The following is a 21,317-nucleotide window of genomic DNA, read 5'->3' as shown; positions in this document are numbered from 1 at the left end:
TCTAGCCGTACTTAAGTACGGCTAGCCACTTCGTATAAAAAAAGGGTCACTAGGGTTGGTTTTTGTGGTTTGGACTCGCACTGTCACTGTGAAAGATCTAGATAGGCTAGCTAGCTGTGTGGTCTGTGGTGGAGCAGAAGAGCCTTTGCCAAACAAAGGGCATGATGCGATATTCAGCGAGGTGTAACGAATGAGGGTATGATCTATTTTGTGTTACATAACTACTCTTTAAAAACTCTTTTAAAAATCATCCATCATATCATAGAGATAGTCTAACAATGAAATAATGATTGGTTTAGTAACCATCAAAGCTGAATGTGCAGTTGTCTATGAGTGTGGCTTTGATTGTATCATGACATTCATTTCTCTACTAAAAGGATGAACACAAACTTATTTGTTATATTATATTATTAAATCATAAAAGTATTAAAAGGCTCCTACTTTCTTCAGCTCAACTAAGAAGGCTTATATTTTGAGACATAGAACACAACTTTTAAAAGACCAAAAATCATAATGGCGAGAAATAAAAATTATCATATATAAATTAACTCTTACAAGAAGCCGGTATGTCTACTCGGAAGACGTTGGGGTAATCCTTTGTCGTGTAGTAAAGAATAGTGTTCTTATAAACAGTAGGATTTCTCTTATACTGTCAAGCTTTGCATTAGGGATGGGTGTTAGTCGATACACCTATATCCACTACTGGTTATGAATGGGCAAATTAATCGATGCTCGATTATATTGAAGTCCCTTAATTGATACTAGAGTCAATACAGAGGTTTTTTTAAAGAGAAAAGAAAGACCCTTCACTTTCGAAACCTGAAACAGTAACTGAGATAACATGGGATGGATAAAAATATTTTTTGTGTACTCTTACATATAACAGAGGTACTATAGTAGGTGTACAATCGCACAGGTGCAGCCATTTTTACAATAGGCTTCTCTTGTCATTCCTTGGTCAAAAGTCGGAGAATACTATGAAGTCGTCAGTATTCGAAAGCCTAGTACATTTTGATATAGGCCTACAAGTGTTGTGTCCCTTGTTTTCCAACGATTTCCTTAACCAGTACTGGGTGTCGATCGATACTGAATTTCTTCTATTAGTCGATACCAGTACTAGTGATTGGCTTAATATCGACCAACGCCCATCCCTACTTTGCTTAGAAAGTTAAAAAAGAAAGTAGAATTAAATGTGGGCTCATTCACAAAAGTAGTGTTTTGTTCATGATTGTAACTAAATGACCAATCTTTGACATGACAAATTTTAGTTTGGGGGCCCAAAAAATTAACTTGAATTGTTGTTCACATGAGAAATAATTTTCATTAATTAAAATAATGAGACTCTCCTAAAAATAATGTATGCAAAAATATGCACCAACATAGTTTTCTCTATTATTCTATACAGTAGAATAGTTTCTCTCTATAAAAAGTTCAAGCTTTTCGTAGGAAGTTAAAAAAAAAAAAAGGGTAGAACTATGTGTGTGCATGCTCAATTCATAATATTACTGTTTTGTTCATGATATCTAGGATAAATCTATTGCACATTAAAAATTTTTGTTTGGGCCCAAAAAATTAACTTGAATTGTCATTCACATGAAATACTTTTCAGTAATTAATCAGACTTTCCTTACAATATTATATTGTACACTATAAATATGTAACATGGATTCAAAGTTTATCATGTGTATGGTTAAGTGTGCCATCGTATTTTATGACATGTGACGTCCAGGCCCATGCCTAGAGGTGTTTGTAATTGTACGCTGTTTGGTTTTATGGGTTTCCCTTGTTGATTGAAGAGTGTTTTTGCCTGTATTAAAGGTACTGTGTGGTTGTCTGAGCTAACTGTAATGATAGTAAGTCATTTTGCTGCAGTGTTGGCCTCTTGTTTTTTTTTTTTTGCTTTGTTATGTCGGAAAATAGAAGGTAGAGAAATAATGTGTTTAAGTGATTGACAATGGAATTATTTTCAAACAGTGATACATGTATATATATATCCTTTGTTTGTACGGCGTCCAACAACAAAAAATGTATACAAAATCAAAATCAGAAGTTAAAGTATCGAGAAGTATTTAATGAAAGACAGTACTGCAGCAGGGGCAAGCTATCAACACTTGAGTTTGTGACTCAGCTCTCAAGAGGCATATAGAGGCTACCTTCTCTCACAGTAATTCCTCTCATCTTGGCATTTCTTCTCTCGCCTCTTTCAGGTTTTATGTAAGGTTGGCAATGGTCAGTCGGTTGTTGAATGAATCTTGAGTGGAAGCCAAACTTCGATAAGATTTTAAGGTTCTGCAATCATAGTATGTCTCAAGATGACTACACGTTGTCGAGACGAAAAGTGGTTATCTGCTACAGATGGTTCTCTTGGACAGTGTCTTTATTAAAGAAAAACATGTCAGGAGAATTTAAGCGAGAAGTGGTTATTTGTGCAGGTTATTGTCTTTTGGACAGATGGTTTTTGAAGCAGTCCGACTGTACAGAATTCAATCAAAACGATGTCAACCTCCCAGCTTACATTGATTTTAATATTATGTAAATTTAGTCGCATGCTTGTGCAGTGGATGAGATTTGTGCATAGTGTAGCAGTGATGCTCACATTCTTGCCTTTAAAAAATTTAGTTTTACAGCAGAGTATGTGGGCGGTTGGCGGATGCTCTAGTGTGGTTTGTTCCGTCTTTCCTGTCAAATTTCAACGTCTATCTTCTTTATCTCTCCTCCTTTTTTTGTTTGTTTGTTACTCTCTTGTAACACCTCTCTAACTTTCTGCACTTATAGGACCTTATTATACATGACATTGCGTAAAACCTTACTGAGACCAAAGAAAAATCAGAGCTTTATGTGTGCATACAATGTAAGCATTTTAAAACACCAAAATCTTCAGTTTTTATGCATGAAGAATAACAATTGAGCAGTTAAAGGTTCAGATCTATGTGAGCTGATTATTTTCTTTCCTCCTGGACACGATGAGAATTCAAGGAAGGAAAATCCTCTTTTTTTCTGTGTATTCCCCATCATTCTGTAAAGTGCGGCTTTATTGTCAGAAGTTTAGACTTTCATCAGCTAACATTTTAGAATGAAAAGAAGGTATTTAACTAGCCTTTCCTTGTAAATTGTGTTTTTCTGGTATGAAGTTTCATCATCAGGATATTGTTGTTAAAATAAAATGTGTTTATTTGGTCGCTTTTAAGGACTAGCGGGCTAACCCAGATTTCAGGGTTTTCCAGAAATCCTGACCTACACCAAAAGTGGGCATTGCCCTACCTATAGGAGAAGTTTGATTTCATTGGTGTGTATATTTGTTTGGTTACAGAAAAAACTCTCTTTGTATTTTAAAGAAACTGAACAAGGGGCAAAAACTTCGATTTTCTCAAAACAGCATTTTTTGGGATAGCCCCTTTGTGTTTAAGAGTGACCAGTTAAAGTATAACTTTAATTTAATAGAGAGATATGTTTTTCATTTCAGTACAGTGCCGTAGATACCAGTCCAGTCAGCAATTATATATGTCATCCATTTTGGAACTGGGCTGTTCAGGTGAGTTTAACTTTATATATATATATAATATAAATATATAGAGGTGTGGGGTCAGAGTTTCTTTTTGCACCACTGCTGTAAGCTTTCAAGATTAAAAGATGACATTGTCCAAAACACACTAAACTGGAATGAAAGAGAAGACCCTTTTTTTGTCGTTCAAGAAATGCCTTTACTGGGATAGAAAGACTCACTTTATCTGTGGTTTGCTTCTCTACATTATGATTACGCATGACATGAAAAGATAACAAACCCTCTTTTTTCCTTCATCATGTATGTGCTTTCATTTCCTGTTTGTTGTACTGCAATGTCCCTGTTGAGATAGAGTTTAATCATCATCTAAAGCAGAGCTTCACCTAAATTGTATCGCTCACGATTTTTTATTCTATTCATTCATATTTTGCATGCATGTATGTTTCAATGTTACAGAGAGGCATTATAAACAAGCAACTTTTTAGGGGTTCTGATCTCCCTCTCCTCCGTGGGTGGTTGGCGGGTGCTCTAGTGTGGTTTGCTTCTTCTTTCCTATCAAACATCTATCACCCTTATCTCCCCTTCTTCTTTTTTATGTTTGTTACTCTCTTGTAACACCTCTAATCTCTTGGCGCTCATATATGACCTTATGCAGTTGCGAGCGTCGTAAAACCTCTACTACTACTCTTCCTCTCCTCAGTTTGTTCCACTATGGGTCGCCCCCAACCTGCTCACCTTCACTGGCTTCATGATGTTGCTGGTCAACTTTGCCGTGATGACGTACTACGACCCACATTTCTTTGCCGCGAGTCGAGACTATCCGGAATACGCCCCAGTCCCCAACTGGGTTTGGCTCGTTGGTGCAATCAACAATTTTCTCTCGCACACGCTAGGTGAGCGTTTTCTTTGGATTATTATTATCGTATGGCTAGAGTGAGTACAGATGAAGGCGAAAGGTTTTTTTTCAGCAAAAAATGAGGAAAAGGAAAATGTTCTGATTTTAAAAAAAAAAAGTGTCAGAGCAGCAAATAGCTAATTTGTGGTGATTATTTTATATTTTATTTTTATTGGGCTTTTTTTTCTTCTTTGGTCTGAAGGATGTTTGAAGGTGATGTTTTTGTTACTTCGTAATTAAAGTTTTCTGCATCTTATTTCGTACACATGTGTAAAGATGATCATTGATCATGTTCTATGCTACCTGGATGTTGAAATGCTGTGTTTTGGAAAGGACTCAAATAAATGGACTTTTAAAAGTAATAGTGATTATAAATAGCATTTAAAAGCACTCTGTCCCATAAGGATACAACAAGCTCTGAGTGCTGTACAATCATTTACAGTAGATTACTACGCAAACAACAATTTTTTAAAAAGTGAACAAAAAAAATGACAGTATTCATGATGACGAAGACCTGTTTCTTTGACCAGCATTTTCTCTTGTTTTGCAGATGGAATTGACGGCAAGCAAGCTCGCAGGACAAAGTCATCGTCCCCTCTCGGGGAGCTGTTTGACCACGGCCTGGACAGCTGGGCCACCCTGTTCATCCCCGTGGCCGTCTACGGGATCTTTGGCCGGGGTGAGCACGGGGTCAACGCGTTCCGCGTGTACCTGTGTGTCGTGGGCATCATGGTGTGTTTCGTCATCAGCCACTGGGAGAAGTACAACACAGGTGTCCTCTTTTTGCCCTGGGGATACGACATTGGCCAGATAGTAAGTGTCTGTGGAACGTTTCTATATATATATAGCGGCGCTGTCGTGATAAGATCGAATAAGTGACATCAGGTAAATTTTTCATGAGACGAAAACAAAAGAAGATTTTTTAAAAGAACGGCTTAGAGCTGTCTGATTTTCATACTTTTAAACAATTCACTTTTGGTTGTATATCTGAATACAAATTGATTATTGACCAGTATGAAACATGCTTTGTAGAATATGTGTCGCAACGCGTTTGAATCAGGCGTTGGTCAATTTTTGGGCATGTGAGGTTATAGGTATCATCTTAAAACCTGTTCATTTGCCTTCCTTTTGGTGAAAAAAAGATCTATGTATGTTGAATAGAAGTCGAAATATTTGCAATTGGAGGAGGTCAGGGTCATCTGGTTTCAGAAGTAATATTAGCGAGAAAATGGCTGCCCAAGTTTTGTAACTTCCATAGCCTGAGAGTCCTTGGAAACTTAAAATTTTCATTTTTTGTACCTTTAACCGTTTTTTAGTAAAATCCACACAAAAATGTGTTTTTAAATGGACATAAAAGGTGTTGAGCCCTTGAAAAAAAATTTCACATCTGCCAAAAAGATACAGATTACTTTGATTTCACCATTTTGACGAGTGCCAGATTTCACCACGCTGCCTCACATATCTTTCATTGAAAAAAAAAGCGAAATAAAAAATGTTTCAGTCTTCCAATCTTATCGCGATGGTGAAGAATATTTATATTCTCTGTAGAATATAATTGTTCAGTCTGTAATCAAACTTTATCATTCAATATCACGGATGCTGTAAGACAAGAGTTACAATGCCATTTGACCTTCATTTGCAGGGAGAGGAAGAGTCAGGCTTGGGGTTACTCATTTTTCTGTGGGTGATTGGCTGGTGCTCTGGTGTGGTTTGCTCTTTCTTTCCTATCAAACGTTGAGTTATTGTTCTTATCTCCCCTCCTTCTTTTTTGTATTTGTTACTCTCTTGTAACACCTCTAATCTTCGGCTTTTAAATGCCCTTTTTAAGTTGCAAGTGCCATAAAACTGTTGACTAAAAGTAAACTAATTTTTCTGCATGTGTTGTAGGAAAGGAGATGTTATTAACTCATTTCTCGTGCTACGGTGGCAATAACATTTTAGGCATCAAGAATTGGGTTCTATTTATGCTTGAAGATCCTGTGAAGGTGTTGAACATGATGGGAAGACTTTGGCTGGCTCACAGTTTTGCACATTTCCTGGGGTCAAATGTAGTAGATGTGGGTGGTTAACGGGTGCTCTAGTGTGGTTTAGTCCTTCTTTCCTATCTAACATGTATCGTCCTTACCTCTCCTCCTTCTATTTTGTGCTTGTTACTCTCTTGTAACACCTCTAATCTTTGGCACTTGTATGACCTTATTGTGTTGCAAGGGCCGTAAAACTCTTACTGAAACTAAAAGTCTGCTTCGACTATCAAGGCACCTGGAAATAGCCCTGGAAATAGCGGGTCACAAGAGTGTGACATACAATAGAAGTAGAGGAAAAATGATGATAGTAAGGATTAGGAAAGAAAAAACAGAAGTTCCCTGTTGCAGTTCAGGCACAGTTATGAGCATGACATTGGTGAATCAGCCCATTTACAATTATACTGTGCATAAGAACAGGTTAACGTCCCCCCCTCTTTGGGAATGGCCTATAGACACTTCAGTCAGTAGCACTGCCCTGGGAGGGGGTGGGGTGGGGGGGGGGAGTTTGGCTGGGGTCACCATTTTGCTCATTCCCTGGGGTCAAATGTAGTAGAGGCATGTGTCAAAGGTGCTTTCACGACAAGGTCCAGCTGCCACTAGGTCCTTTATTCTCAATGTATGTATATATGCTGAAAGGACCAACTGATTGCTGTCCCAGTGACTGATGTGTGTATATTGTTTATCTTTTCCCCCCTGAACTTTCACCTGTCCCTTTGCTGTTGTGGTGTGTGCACAGTTTTCATATCAGCTAGATTTTTTTCAAATCTTTTTCTTCCTTCTTAAATTTGTTATAACTTTATGGAAGCAAGATAAGTGACCCGCTTCTTTCTTCTTTTTTTAGTGGGGCTATCACTTTGTCAGCCTCTCGATAACTATGATCTAATACCAGTGTGCTGATTTCATCCCTTTTGCTTCTCCTATCATGAAGAGAAAGTGGTCTGTATCTTTAGGCACGTGTTGCACCAACCTCTTTTGGTGTTTTGTTGAAGATAAAGTGGGGCTCTCGTGGCCTAGAGGTTAAGGAGTTTGCCTCTCATTCAAAGGTCCCGGGTTCGATTCCAGGTAGCGACGGAAACATTTTCTTGTCTAAAATTGTCTCCTTTCACTTCCTCTAGCAATATTCTGTGGTCTGCTTTTGTCTCCTCTTTCTTCCCCCACCCCTTCATCTCCTTTGACCCCCTCCACTGGGCTCCTGGCTCTTTCTGCAACCTTTCTACTGCTACTCCTTGGTTCCTTCTTACTGCTGTCTTTCAGAGGTAGGAAAGATCTACACCTAGCATTTTCTGACAAGGGAGAAAAACCTCAGAGGTCCCGTGTGCAAGTTGCACACGTTAAAGATCCCTTTTTTGGTCAAAAATCGATAAGAGTAAGCTTCGGCTGCCAACCGGGCAAAATTCAAAATTTCCTACCAACTGAAAATGCTTAATGTGTCCCGCGCTCTCATATGACCTTATGCAGTTGCGAGCACCGTAAAACACTTACCCCCCCCCCCCCCCCCCTAAAAAAAAGAGGTATGATTCTCTGCATGTGGACTCGTGGCCCGCTGCTGTGTTGTTGCTCCGTTATCTGTGAAATCCGTGTTATCAGACGTGAGACATGGAGCATCACTTTCCTCTCTAGGCGACCCGTGTAAAGTGTTGTCACAGCGGTGTGTGGTCGGTCGTGGCGCGCTGTTGAAGCTTCTCTCCAAAAGGCCTCTGCTGTTTTGAGTTAGCCTCACGCTAACATGAAGGAAAATGTTTGATAAGCTTGCAGTACTTGTTGAAGTAGTTCAATGTGGTGCAGTCGCTGCGGCTGTGATGGGAATGTAGGTCATAGGATAAACTTTGATCTGCCCTCTCTGCTCTCTGGGTTATCTGTCACACTGACCTGTTGGGTTTAAACCTTGACCTGCGGGTGGGTGGCGGGTGCTCTGGTATCATGATGTGGTTTGCTCTTCTTTCTTTCCTGTCCGACGTCTTTGTCCTAATCTCTCATCTGTCTTTTCTTTGCATGTTCTCTTTAGTAACACTTCTAATCTTTGGCATTTATGTGACCTAATTGTGTTGCAAGTGTCACTAAACTCTAATTGTGGGCGGTTGGCGGGTGCTCTGGTGTGGTTTGCTCCTTTTTTCCTTTGAAACATGTATCGTCCTTATCTCCCCTTCTTTTTTATGTTTGTTACTCTCTTGTTACACCTCTAATCTTCTGGCGCTCATATGACGTTATGCAGTTGCAAGCGCCGTAATACCTTTACTAAAACAAAAAACTAACTAAAATTTTAAAAAGTTTGATTGATGACTTTATTACTGGATGCAGGGTTTTTTTTTGTGTGGTTTTTTTTTGTATGATGAAAGCAACACATTTCGTCAAGAATGTAATTGTTCCTTAAGTTTTGTTGTCACAGTTTGTTGTTTGACTTTGTGATAAATGATTCTTAAGAATAGTTTGTTCTGTTTATATTATTTAGAAAACACACTTCTGTGTTCAGAATTCTAAAAGTTTATTGTTTGTTTTTCCTTTGCAGTCGATGACCATTGTGTATTTAATTACGTTTGTTGGTGGCCATGACATCTGGAAGTTCACATTGCCAATAGTGAATTGGTCGCCCGCAGAATTGTTCGAAATTAGTCTATATGGTAAGTAAAAAGAATGCTGTGGTGTATATTAGATCAATTAATGTGTTTCATTTTTCTTTGTATGTAAGGGGAGTTTTTGTGTGAACAGTTAATGGACAGGGGCTCTTCTTTTTTCTTTTTCTCATTCATCTTTAAAAGGACATCCCAGTCTGTAGTGTGAAGGCTGTTGTTCGCTACAGGTTCTCTGTGCCCCAATTGAGTTTTGGGAATTGAGTTTTGGGCCTCCCCACCAGGGCAGTGCGACTGACTGAAGTGTCTTTAGGCCATTCCCAAAGGGGGGATATTAACATGGTCTTTTATGCACAGTAGAATTGTAAATGGGCTTATTTATCTGTGTCATGCTCATACTGTGCCGGAACAACATAGGGGGAACTGCTGCTTTTTCTTTCCACATCCTTCCCATCGTCATTTTTCCCTCTACTTCTTTTGTATGTTTGTCACTCTGTTGTGAACTGCTATTTCCGGGATGTTTTTGTGCCGTTGAGGCGAGAGAGGTGAGCAGAGTAAGCCCAATTCCCTGTTTGTACTTCTCTGTTGACACCTACCCCTTGGCGCTCATATGACCTTATACAGTTGCGAGCACCGTAAAACCTCAGTAATACAGAATAGAAGGCTGCTATTCGCCACAGGTCCTCCAGGCCCCCATAGAGTGTTGGCTCTCTCTGCCTATGGTTGGGCCAACATTTCTTTCTTTGTGCCTCGTGTCTTAGGCAGGCCTGCTGCAAGTGGTTCCCCGTTTGGTTTCTTTTTCCGCACTGACACTGCTCTGAATAACCGAAAGGTTCATCATCATCATTGCCTTTCTCACCCTGGGTCAGGATATAGGCAACGAACAAGCACTTTCCACCTTTCCCTATCCTGGGCGTGGCGCTTGATGTCACTCCATGTCTTCCTACTTTCCTGTACATCCATTTCCGTTACTCTTCTCCAGGTTCCACATGGTCTTCCCCTTTATCTTTTACCCTCTGGGTTCCAATCTAATACTTTCCTTGTTAATCAGCTGCTTGACTTCCTGAAAGTGTGTCCAATCCATCACCAACACCTTCTTCCCACCTCGTCTCTGACTGGGCTCTGTCTCGTTCCTCTTAATACTTCCTCGTTGGTTATCATGTCTGTCCATCTGATCCTCAGTAGCTTCCTCAGACACTTGTTCGAGAAAACCTGGATCCTCTTTATGCCTGTCTGAGGTGCGTTCCGTGTCTCACATCCATACAACAGGACTGACTTCACATGCAGTTGCAAGCGCCGTAAAACCTCACAAATACAAAATAGAAGGCTGCTATTCACCACAGCTCCTCCAGGCCCCCATAGAGTGTTGGCTCTCTCTGCCTATGGTTGGGCCAACATTTCTTTCTTTGTGCCTCGTGTGTTGGGCAGGCCTGCTGCAAGTGGTTCCCCGTTTAGTTTCTGGTTCCGCACTGACACTGCTCTGAATAACCGAAAGGGTAGGGATTGATAAATTCTTTACTCATAGATGGGATACGTTTCAAATGGTCACAGTTTTTAGCGGGATTGCCAACATGGTTTTGTCCTTGAGCAGGTTTTCGTTTTACTTCTAATATACACTACAGCAACATCTGGGTGTAATGGCTAAGATCTTCACTGTTGTTCAGTGCTGTCGTTGTCAAGGCTTGTTCATTTGTCAGCTTGACACAACTGTTTTTTTGTTTTATGTCTCTGTGTTTGATGGCATTATGCCTGTTTATTTAGGTTATGAGTTTTGCCAATCTTAAACAGAAAATGTACCTTTGACATTTGGGGAGATGTTTTTTTGAAGAATAATTTAGGACAAAAATGAGTATGAAATTATGCACTCTTTTGGGTTGGAAAGTAGAGGTTAATAAGTGTTCAGACGTAACCAGATCTGATAGCTCAATTTTGAAATGGAAAATTAACAGGACACTCTAAGAATGGTGTGGAACAAAACAATTTAAAAAATTTTAAAATCATTACTAATTGTTCATGTCTGTGTTTCAGCGGGCTTCTTCGGACTGACTTTTCCTCCAACATTCTACAATGTATACAGGTATGTGGAGTCTTTATTTCAGCGTTGGTCTTTTATCCTGATTTCTAATTTGATTACTTCCAATAAATTAGCTGAATAGCGCTCACTGTTTGCTGTGGTATTTTGAATGAGAACAGACACACATGTGAGGCATTGAGGTGACATCAGACGCTAATCAAAATAATGCATCGAGGATTCCTTACTTGAGTTCTCAAAAATTTCAGCCTCTTCTGTATATTTTAGTTTTGACTGAACAAACCATTGTGAAAATGACCTGTTGACTGGGAGGCGGCCTTTTTGAGATAAGTCTGTATGCAATACTGCCCGCGTCATGCTCATCGTTGATAGAAGCATTACACTTTCCTCGCCAGCTCAAAAGCATAATCTAAAGCACTTACAAGAGAGACATAATTTGGTATTCCCATTTCAATTCATAAAAGGATTAGACAGCTCATTTCATTCCGTTTTCTGCCGTCTTCACTTATCCCCAGACTATAATGTGATGATTGACTTTACCGTAAATGAGTTTTTTATTTCTGTGTAAAGCACCGTGCCTTTTTACTTTTGTGTGGAGCTTTTATTTTCTCATGCGCACCACATCTGTATAAAATTTTCCAGATCCTGCCATCCTTGATCAGATATAATACAAAGTATGTTCCTTTTCCTGAAAGTAAAGTACACACAGTGCTCTTTTGACCGTAAATTAAATTTGTTCCCCCCCGCTATTGTCGACACAATAGAGGGTGCAGTGGCGGAACAGTTAGTGCGCTCGTCTCTGAAGTGGAAAGTCCGGGTTTGAGCCTCCTTTCGGACACAGATTTTTTTGCCCCCTCCAGCCTACCCAGCAGTAATGGGTACCTGACTTCGAGTTGGGGAAGTAAAGGCGGCATGGAAAGAAACTTGCCACCCTACCACAATATGCCGAAGGCCCAGGAAGTTGTCTCACTAACAAGGCAATCCCCAAAGTCCGAATCGGATGCGGGAACAACTTTAATATCGACACAAAATGTCCTCTTTCTTCAGGTCATTCTGTGGTCGCATGGCGAGATACTGTCGTTCACCCTTTGCATTATTCTAGTGGTCCTTCAGCAATACCATACCCTCGCTGTCTCAAGCAAATCATTTAAGTCCAAATTTTGAGCGTTTTCTATTTTTACACCCTCCCAAACCTCGATCAATTAAACACCTTTTAACATCACCAAAATGCAGTTTATTCCTATGGCCAAGGCTTACAATTTTCTTGCTTTTAATTATTCCAGATGGGAACACCTCAACAAAAACTTGTTTTTTTTAGACTCTCGTGTAAAAAGTACCCAAACGGACTTAAGTGGATTGCTTGCGACACTGATGATATTTGCATTATCATCACAAAAGACTTCAGTCAAACAGTGTGTCTACCCCCCGGGGCAGTGCCACTGACTGTAGTGTCTTTAGGCCATTCCCAAAGGGGGAACATTTCTCGTTCAAGCATAGTAGAATTGTAAATGGGCTGACTCATGTCACGCTCATAACTGTGCGTGATCTACAACAGCGAACTGCTGCTTTTTCTTACCTGATCCTAACTATTGTCATTTTCCTCTACTTCTTTTGTATGTTTGTCACACTCTTATGACCTGCTATTTCCGGGGTGCCTTGATAGTCGAAACAGACTTTGTGCTGTTGAAGCTAGAGAGGTGAGCAGAGTAAGTCTGATTCACTATAAAGACTTCTCTGTTGACACCCACCCCTTGGCGCTCATATGACCTTATGCAGTTGCGAGCGCCGTAAAACCTCAACAAAAACAAAAACCAAACTGATGATATGCATTATCAATAAACAGTTACTCTCACATGCAGCCATTTTTCTACTTTTTCCTTCGATCACGCCACGCTGAGGGTGTCTCAATGACCGCTGTGTCCCCAGATCCTACCGCGATAAGACGGGCAAGATGCATTCCTTTTCTGAAGCCATGCGGCCCCTTGTGTCCACGATGGTGCTTTTCTCGCTGCTGGTCACCTGGGGGGTTATCTCCTCCTGCAACATCGTCGAGCTGCAGCCGCGCCTCTACTACTGGACCACGGGCACCGCCTTCTCCCATATAGCAGTAAGTTCTCACCTGTGCTCGTATGTACACTACTGACTTTTTGCCGTCTTTCTCTCTCTTAGCAGTCAGTTATATCCTTTGCTCATATATTTATATATAATTATAGTACTGACTTTTTGCCTTCTGTCTCTCTCTTATAGCAGTAAGTTATAACCTTTGCTCGTATGTACACTACTGACTTTTTGCCGTCTGTCTCTCTCATATTATAGCAGTCAATTATAACCTTTGCTCATATATGTGTCATGACGTGGTGGAATCAGGCGCTCGTCAATTTTTGGCCATATGGAGTTATTGGCATCATCTTAAAGGTTATTTATTTGCCTTGCTTTCATTGAAAAAAATGTCCATTTATCTTGAATAGAAGTCGAAATACTTGCTGTTGAATTAGGTGGGGGTCGCCTGGTTTGAAAAGTAAAATTAGTGAGAAAATGTATACAAAAGTGTGGTGACTTCCATATCTTTAGAGTCTTTCCAAACTGCAAATTTACAATTTTTTTTGCCTTTATTCATTTTCAATAAATAAAATCCAGGCATAAAATTATTTACAATGAATGTAATGTATATGTGTGTTTTTCCCTGTTCCCAGTGCCATCTCATAGCGCAGATGAGCAGCACATGTTGTGAATATATATATATTATATGTATGTATATGTGTGTTTTTCCCTGTCCCCAGTGCCATCTCATCATAGAGCAGATGAGCAGCACACTCTGTGAATATATATATATATTATATATATGTATATGTGTGTCTTTCCCTGTCCCCAGTGCCATCTCATCATAGCGCAGATGAGCAGCACACGCTGCGAGCTGCTGAACCGCTCAGTATTCCCGCTGTTCACCATCGTGCTGCTGGTGGCCGTGTTGCAGCTCGGGGAGACGGAGGTGTACCTTCTGTGGGCCTACTGCCTCTACATCACCGGCCTGCATGTCATGTTTGGTGTCGGCGTGGTAAGGCTTCGGTCATATTTTTTATACAGTCCAATCTGCTGTAACCTTATTGTATTTGCAAGTGCTGTAAAACTCTTGCTTTAAAACTAAATTTTCCTTCAAGGATAAATGGTTGCTTTTAAGGACAAGCGGGTTAACCTAGATTTTTGAGGGTTTCCAGAAATCTTGACCTACACCAAAAGTGGACATTGTCCTTCCAATAGGAGAAGTTTTGTTTCTTTGGTGTGTATATTTGTTTGGTTATAGAGAAAACTCTCTTTATCTTTTAAAGAAACTGAACAAGGGGAAGAAACTGTACCTTCGATTTTCTCAAAACAGCATTTTCCCGAATAACCCCCTTGTGCTTAAAAGCGACCAATTTGACTGGTCTATGGAGAAACTCAGAAGCGACTTACAGACTTAAGAACGAGGATAGATATATAGTGGAATGGGTGCAGCTGGTAAAGTGTTGGTGCTGGAAAACTGCAATGAGGTAAGATAGAGCGGGTCTGTTGGGGCTCACTGTATTATCCCTTTCGCATAAGATGGCTTAAAGTACAGTGTGATTGGAGGAAGTTGAGACAAAGGTGGAAGATAAGAAGGGAGGTAAGCCTGACTGATTGCCTTGTGAAGGTGTCAGCTGAGGTCGTAGCAAAGTTTTTTTTTGTTTTTTTTTGGTAGGTGTTTTATGGCGCTTGCAACTGCATAAGGTCATATGAGCGTGCGGGACACACCTAATATTTTCAGTTGGTAGGAAATTTTTAATTTTCCCGGGTGGTGGCCGAAGCCTACTCTGATCGATCTTAGACCACCAAGGGATCTTTAACGTGCGCAACTTGCACTCTGGCCCTCCGAGATTTTTCGCCCTTTTCCGAGAAGGCTAGGTGTAGATCTTTCCTACCAGAAGATCAGGGGTGTGGCAGAAAGACAGCAGTAACGAGGAGCCAAGGAGTAGCAGTAGAAAGGTTGCAGAAAGAGTCAGAAGCCCAGAGGAGGGGGTAAAGGAGGTGAGGGGTGGGGGCAGAAAGTGGAAACGAAAGCAGAAAACAGAACATTGCTAGAGAGCAGGAAAGGAGGTGAAAGGAGACAATTTTAGAGAAGAAAATGTTTCGGTCGCTACCCGGATTCGAACGCGGGACCTTTGAATGAGAGGCCAACACCTTAACCTCTAAGCCACGAGAGCCCCCATAGCAAAGTTTCTTTCCAGGGGAAAACCATGTTTTTATCTTTTTCTCCCTCTTGCTAAATTGCTGTGCAAGTTTGAGCTTTGACATATAAATGTTAGGCATCATGTTGAAATCAGGCGCTCGTCAAAATAATGCTAATCAAAGAAAACGCCATTTTTTTCGCAGGTTGGGCAATTTTTATCAAATTTTTGTTTTTTGGTTCATCACCTTTTTTTTGTCCATTTAAAGACATTTCCTATGCGGATTTTGCTGAAAAACATTGCTGAAAGGCAGGAAAGATGTAAATCTTCAGTTTCCCAAGGATTCTCAACCTATGGAAGTTGCCATACTTTGGCTGCCATTTTCTCGCTAATATTTCCACAAGAACCAGGGGACCCCACCTCTTTCAATGGCAAATATCTCGACTTCTATTTAAGGTAGATAGATAGGTAGTTTCTTCATTGAAAGCTAGACAAATAAACAATCTATAAGACAGTACCAATAACTCAACATGCCCAAAAATTGACGAGTTCCTGATTCCACTGTGTTGTGACACATATTTTCAAGATGTTCAAGACAATTAGATGTCATGAATATGTAGGACTATAATACTATGACTCAAAGTTTCTTGAGGTGAATGTGCGACAATTTTGTCTCCTTTTTTTTTTGTGCTTTAGTGTTCTTTGTTTGCTATCATCTCGGTCGTCTGACAGTGTGAGAACTTTTTGCCTCAGAAAAAATGTATTTATATACCACCCGGACGAGTGGTTGGTGGAAGCTCCAGTGTGGTTTGCTCCTTCTTTCCTCTCATACATCTGCTGTCCTGATCTCTTCTGTGGGTGGTTGGCGGGTGCTCTGGTGTGGTTTGCTTCTTCTTTCCTATCAAATATCTATCGTCTTTATCTCCCCTCCTTCTTTTTTGTGTCTGTTACTCTCTTGTAACATCTCTAATCTTTGGCACTTACCTGACCTTATTGTATTGCAAGTGCCGTAAAACTGATAATAAAACTAAAACTTAGGTTCCACTCTTTAAATAACTATATTTTGTTGATTGGGGCGTAAAAGCAACCCTGCAGTTAGAACTTTTGTTACAAAATTCCCTAGTAGATTATTTGAATTCTTTGTTGTGATTGTCTCCCCAGGTGAAAGAGATGTGCCAGCACTTCAAGATCAAAGCTTTTTCCATACCAAAAGTTCAAGTGTAGAAAGCTAGTCTTATGCGAGTGCTGCGTGCGAGAGAAGCTGTGAGCGCCAAGCTGGACAGATGCTGGCGCGACGGGTGATGCTGTTTTTATAAAATATACTTAATGTACACCAAGCGATGAAACTATTGATACTGTGTTATGCACGTTTGCTTTTCTTGTTCGTTCAAAAATGTCATGTTCCCTTTTGAGAAGAGATTTCTGTAGTGAATTTTTTTTACTATGTGCTTTTTTTTAGACTGTTCCAAGTCAGCGTTGATGAACCGAACCTGCAGCTGATGTTCTGTCACGACGAGATTGGGGGTGTTGGGGAATTTCACGTAGAGACAGTTAAGTAGAGACGGTACTCTAACCTTTGAGTCATGCTCGACCCCAGTAATGTGGCAGATAGTGTACTCTAAACCTTTGAGTCATGCTCGACCCCTGTAATGTGCTCCACGTCCGTTTGTTTAGTCTCGCAGAAGATTTCGAGATCGTTAAATGGCAATAGTGATATTTTATGTGGGCCAGTGCCGAATGCTTCGAGTTTAATATCGTGAGCGGGTGCGTAATATGGTGTGTCAGATGAAATGGATGGGTTTGTCGGGCGATCAGCGTAATCCCACACATTACTTTTTTTTACTATTGCCAAGCGCGTCTTATCAGAGGCCTGTGGCATGGAGAGTGTTGCATCATAGTGTGCTTTTGGATTTTTTTGGTAGGAACTGGGACAGAAAAATGGGCTGTGGTTTGCTTGTTTAATGCCAAACTGTGCAGTTGATGTGCTCACAGTTTTGTTTTAAATGTGGAGTTAAAAAAACAAAAACAAACAGTAGGTTTCGAACCTGTTCCCGAAGAACTGGTACTCAGTTGGGTGCTTTGTTACACCGTGCTGCGCTTAGAGTGAACAGAAAAGATGCCGTTGAATGTAGACGCTAAAACAAAAAGACACTGTGTGCGTTTGTGTCTGGCGTTGTTTGCGTGCGTCTATTTCCGAAGCAAAAAAAACAAAACAAAACTTGTTGTGATACCAATGTCCGTTCTCTTTGCTGCCATGATGAAGATGTTGAGAATTCCACGTGACATAAAGGGTTGTTTTGGCTCTTTTTGAAAACATGCATGATTTGCTCATTTCATACGTATATTTTATATTCTTTTAAAAAAGATTTATTTAAACTTTCATAGTGGTAACACGCCTCACCTCATAATAATATGCTCATCGTTCCAGTGTGTGAGTAGTTTAGAGATTAGCACATGACATGTAAATAATTATTTATTGCTGTTGACACATGGACACGCTTGTACATTTCGCTCGCTTGCCCTTAATGTTATGTACTCAAGCATGAGGTCACATGATACCGGCTAAATGTTTGTGTGCAGTTGCTGTATTTGTGCCCTGAATAAATGTCTTGTGGCCTGTCAAAATGAGGCTTAGTAGAGTTGATGGAAGGTTTTGTCTAAAAGCGCCCCAAAACGGCAAGTTTCAGAGTTATCGCGTTCCGAGTTGCATGAATATTATGGTTTTGGGGGGGAAACAATATTTACTTTCCCACGTAACTGAGATGTGCCAGTGCTATTGTACTTTTTCTTTTTCTACTTCATTTTTTGAATTGCTCCTTTGCTGCATGGATGGTTGATGCTTGGTATGATATGCTTTGCTCTTTCTTTTGTACGTTATACAGACTTCAACATAAGTTGTGGACCACCTTGACAGACAGCCCTGATTTTCACAAATCCGAAAAAGACAGCAAGGAATGTTTCAAATTGGTTTTGCTCTGAAAGTGTTAATGGGTTTCCAATGCGTACCGCAAAGCTTCCCAAAGGGGCAAAACCTCCAAGTGCGGCACGGAAATCCTCGGAGGAATTTTAGCCAAATTTGTGAGTGGTTCTTAACTTGTGTTGAAGTCTGTAGAATGTATGATTCTGTTTGTCCCTATAAGGTCTCTAGAAAGTATCCCACTGACGACATGGCTGTTGCTGCGTTGTGCTCCTTTGTTTGTGCCACATGGGAGTCTTTCTCGTCAGTGATATGTTTGAGGGACTGCAACTACACCGCTGTGTTGTGATTTGGTCAATGCTTGTTACGTCTGGTGGCCCTTAGCGTTTGGGCTGCGGCTTGGCTCGCCTCCTCTGTGACACACACGTTTAGGTGTGTGCTGCGTGACACATAAGTTTAGGTGTGTGCTGTGTGACACATAAGTTTAGGTGTGTGCTGTGTGACACATAAGTTTAGGTGTGTGCTGCGTGACACATAAGTTTAGGTGTGTGCTTCGGCTTGGCTCACGTCCTCTGTTACACACACACAAGTTTAGGTGTGTGCTTGGCTCACCTCCTCTCTGACACACAAGTTTAGGTGTGTGGGGGAAATGAGATTATTTAGTCTTTTTCTTTTTTATCAAAGGATCACCATGCATGCTAGTGCTCTGTGGTTTTAGGGTCAATCAAAACAGTAGTGTGCAGAGTCATGTCTCAGAGCTATCTCTAGCAGAATACGTGACTTATCTAAATGGTCGTGATGCAGGTGGATGTATCCCCCCCCTCAGGGCAGTGCTACTGACCGAAGTGTCCTGCGTATTGCTGTGTATCGCTGTGTATTGCTGTATCGCTGTTGCTGAGTATCGTTGCGTATCGCTGTTGCTGCGTATCGCTGCACATCGCTGTGTATCGCTCCAGACTAAGGTATAGGGGATGTTGGTTGGTATCCCTTAACAGAGCATTCTTGAACTTTGGTTTTGAAGACTCTTCACTCATTTGGCTAAGTAGAATTGTGGAGTTGGCCATTAAATCCGGAGGTCCAGTATGTTGAATTACCTAACTGTATTTATACATCCCTTACTATAAATCGGGACCATATTGATAGATAATTAATGTTATGATTATTATTGTCTTTCCTCATTACCGAGGAGAAAAGGATCAGAAGTTCCCATTTCTCTGTAGCATGCTTTGTGATGATTGTGCTATACGCGATAATGTTATAGTTTCTGAACTGTTGGAGGTCGGAGGGTGCCATTGGTTAGCCCTACTTCTTAACTTTCCCTCTGTTGTTGCCATCTGTCAGTCTTCCTTTTCCCTTGGATTAAACAGTGAACGATCTTGTCAGTTTGATAGTGTTCGAGCCTGTGAAATCCGCAGCTTGCACTGTATGCTTCTGTGGAAGCTGAGAATGTTTCTGAGTGTTTTCAGAGGGTCTGCTAGGGTAATAATAGTTGCAAAGCGCATAGAGCATGCTCTTGAGCATGGATATGCGCTATATAAATGCAAATATTATTATTATTGTACCGTTATTGCATTGTGCGATATGCTTCTCCTGACTCAAAGAGTCGTTCATTCCTACCTGTGACATTCCTGTATCCCGGAGGCGTGATTTGTTGTGTCTGTCACAGAGGAAGGACTTTGGTTCTCTTTGTGTCCCTGGGTCCAAAGTTCAAGAGTGCGTATTGTCGTGTGTTTGGGAGATAGGGATGATGACAGACACACAGACAGACAGACACACAGACAGACAGACAGATGGTAGACAGTGCAGGTACTCTGGATTACTGTAATCAAAGTCATGAAAACATTTTGTTTCCGTCTTCAGATGGTTAATTCCATTGATTATGGTAGAGATGGTAGAGATGTAGAATGAGATAGGTGATCCTTGGGGGGGGGAGGGGGGAGGCTTGTTTGTTAAAGAGCAAGATTTGCTTTGTGGTTGACTGGTAAAGGGATGAAGCCTGTGGAAGAAGCATGTGTATTTATTGAAAAAGCAGCCGATTGTGTGAAGGTATAATGTACTTACAGCAGGACCTGGTTTGGAGATTTGTGGTTTACCCTCAGTCTTCAGGTTACGCGTAACAAATGCTTGGTGTGTGACTCCACCATTGGCCACGCCACGTTGAAAAGTGACGTTTGACGGAGTTTTTTCTCTGTGTGGTCGATATGTACGACTTGATGAGGAGAGAGAAATGAGTGTGGGTGATTGGCGGGTGCTCTGGTGTGGTTTGCTCCTTCTTTGCTATCGACCATCTTTCGTCCTTTTTATTTCCTCCTTTTTTTGTGTTTGTTACTCCCTTGTAACTCCTCTAATCTTCGGCACTTATATGACTTTTTTGTGTTGCAAGTGCCGTAAAACTCTTACTATAACAAAGTAAAGACAAATCAGTGAGATGTGCAGATGAGGGAAATTGTAGTAATGTTGAATCGCTGTAGTTTGGAAAGTGGCGTTTGACGGAGTTTTTTCTCTGTCGATATGTGACTTGATGAGGAGAGAGAAATGAGTGAGATGTGCAGATGAGGAAAAGTGTAGTAATGTTGAATCGCTGTAGTTTCACTCAGGGGTTAAGACTAGTCATTTGCTGGCAAGGGCAGGTGTATACGCTGGCCTGTAGCATTTCAAATACACGTGGGGTTGGCGGCTGTTTTGTCTTGTGGTTTACTCCGTTTTTCCTATCAAACATCTGTTGCCCATATCTCTCCTTCTTTTATGTGTGTTTGTTACTCTCTTGTAACAAATAACTCTTAAAATATCTGCATCGCTTTTCCGACCTAATTGTGTTACAAGTATTGTAAAACTCTTGTTACTAAAACGAAATGAAAATGGCATGAAGTATTTCAAGTGCAGTTTCAGTATTTGTGAGAAAGATATCATTTATGTCACAACACGGGTGGAATCAGGCACTCGTCAGTTTTAGGGCATATAGAGTTATTGGTATCGTCTTAAAGCCTGTCCGTTTGCCTTGCTTTTGATGAAAAATTATTCATTTATCTTGGATACAAGTCAAGATATTTGGCAATTGAAGGAGGTGGGGTCGACTGGTGTCAGAAGTAAAATTAGCGAGAAAATGGCAGCCAAAGTTGAGTTATTTCCTGAGCTTGAGAGTCCGTGGAAACTAAAGATGTACTTCTTTTATGTCTTTAATCAACGTTTTCCTGTAAAA

The 21,317-nt window shown here is 40.6% G+C and overlaps 1 protein-coding gene across 1 annotated transcript; it reads left to right on the top strand.

The window, feature by feature from the left end:
- Positions 1 to 3,463: 3,463 nt before the first annotated feature.
- LOC101850755 (ethanolaminephosphotransferase 1) lies at positions 3,464 to 17,826 on the top strand (the record flags this gene model as incomplete). Its single annotated transcript, XM_013088547.2, is given in 8 exon segments — positions 3,464 to 3,532; positions 4,203 to 4,395; positions 4,948 to 5,210; positions 8,928 to 9,039; positions 11,017 to 11,065; positions 12,947 to 13,127; positions 13,893 to 14,075; positions 16,363 to 17,826. Coding segments are annotated over 8 exon segments (1,113 nt in total), but the record flags the coding sequence as incomplete, so codon positions are not given.
- Between the last annotated feature and the right edge of the window lie 3,491 nt (positions 17,827 to 21,317).

The sequence above is a fragment of the Aplysia californica genome, unplaced genomic scaffold (genome assembly GCF_000002075.1).
Source record: "Aplysia californica isolate F4 #8 unplaced genomic scaffold, AplCal3.0 scaffold00759, whole genome shotgun sequence".
NCBI lineage: Eukaryota > Metazoa > Mollusca > Gastropoda > Aplysiida > Aplysiidae > Aplysia > Aplysia californica.
This window is presented reverse-complemented; position numbering and strand designations above follow the sequence as displayed.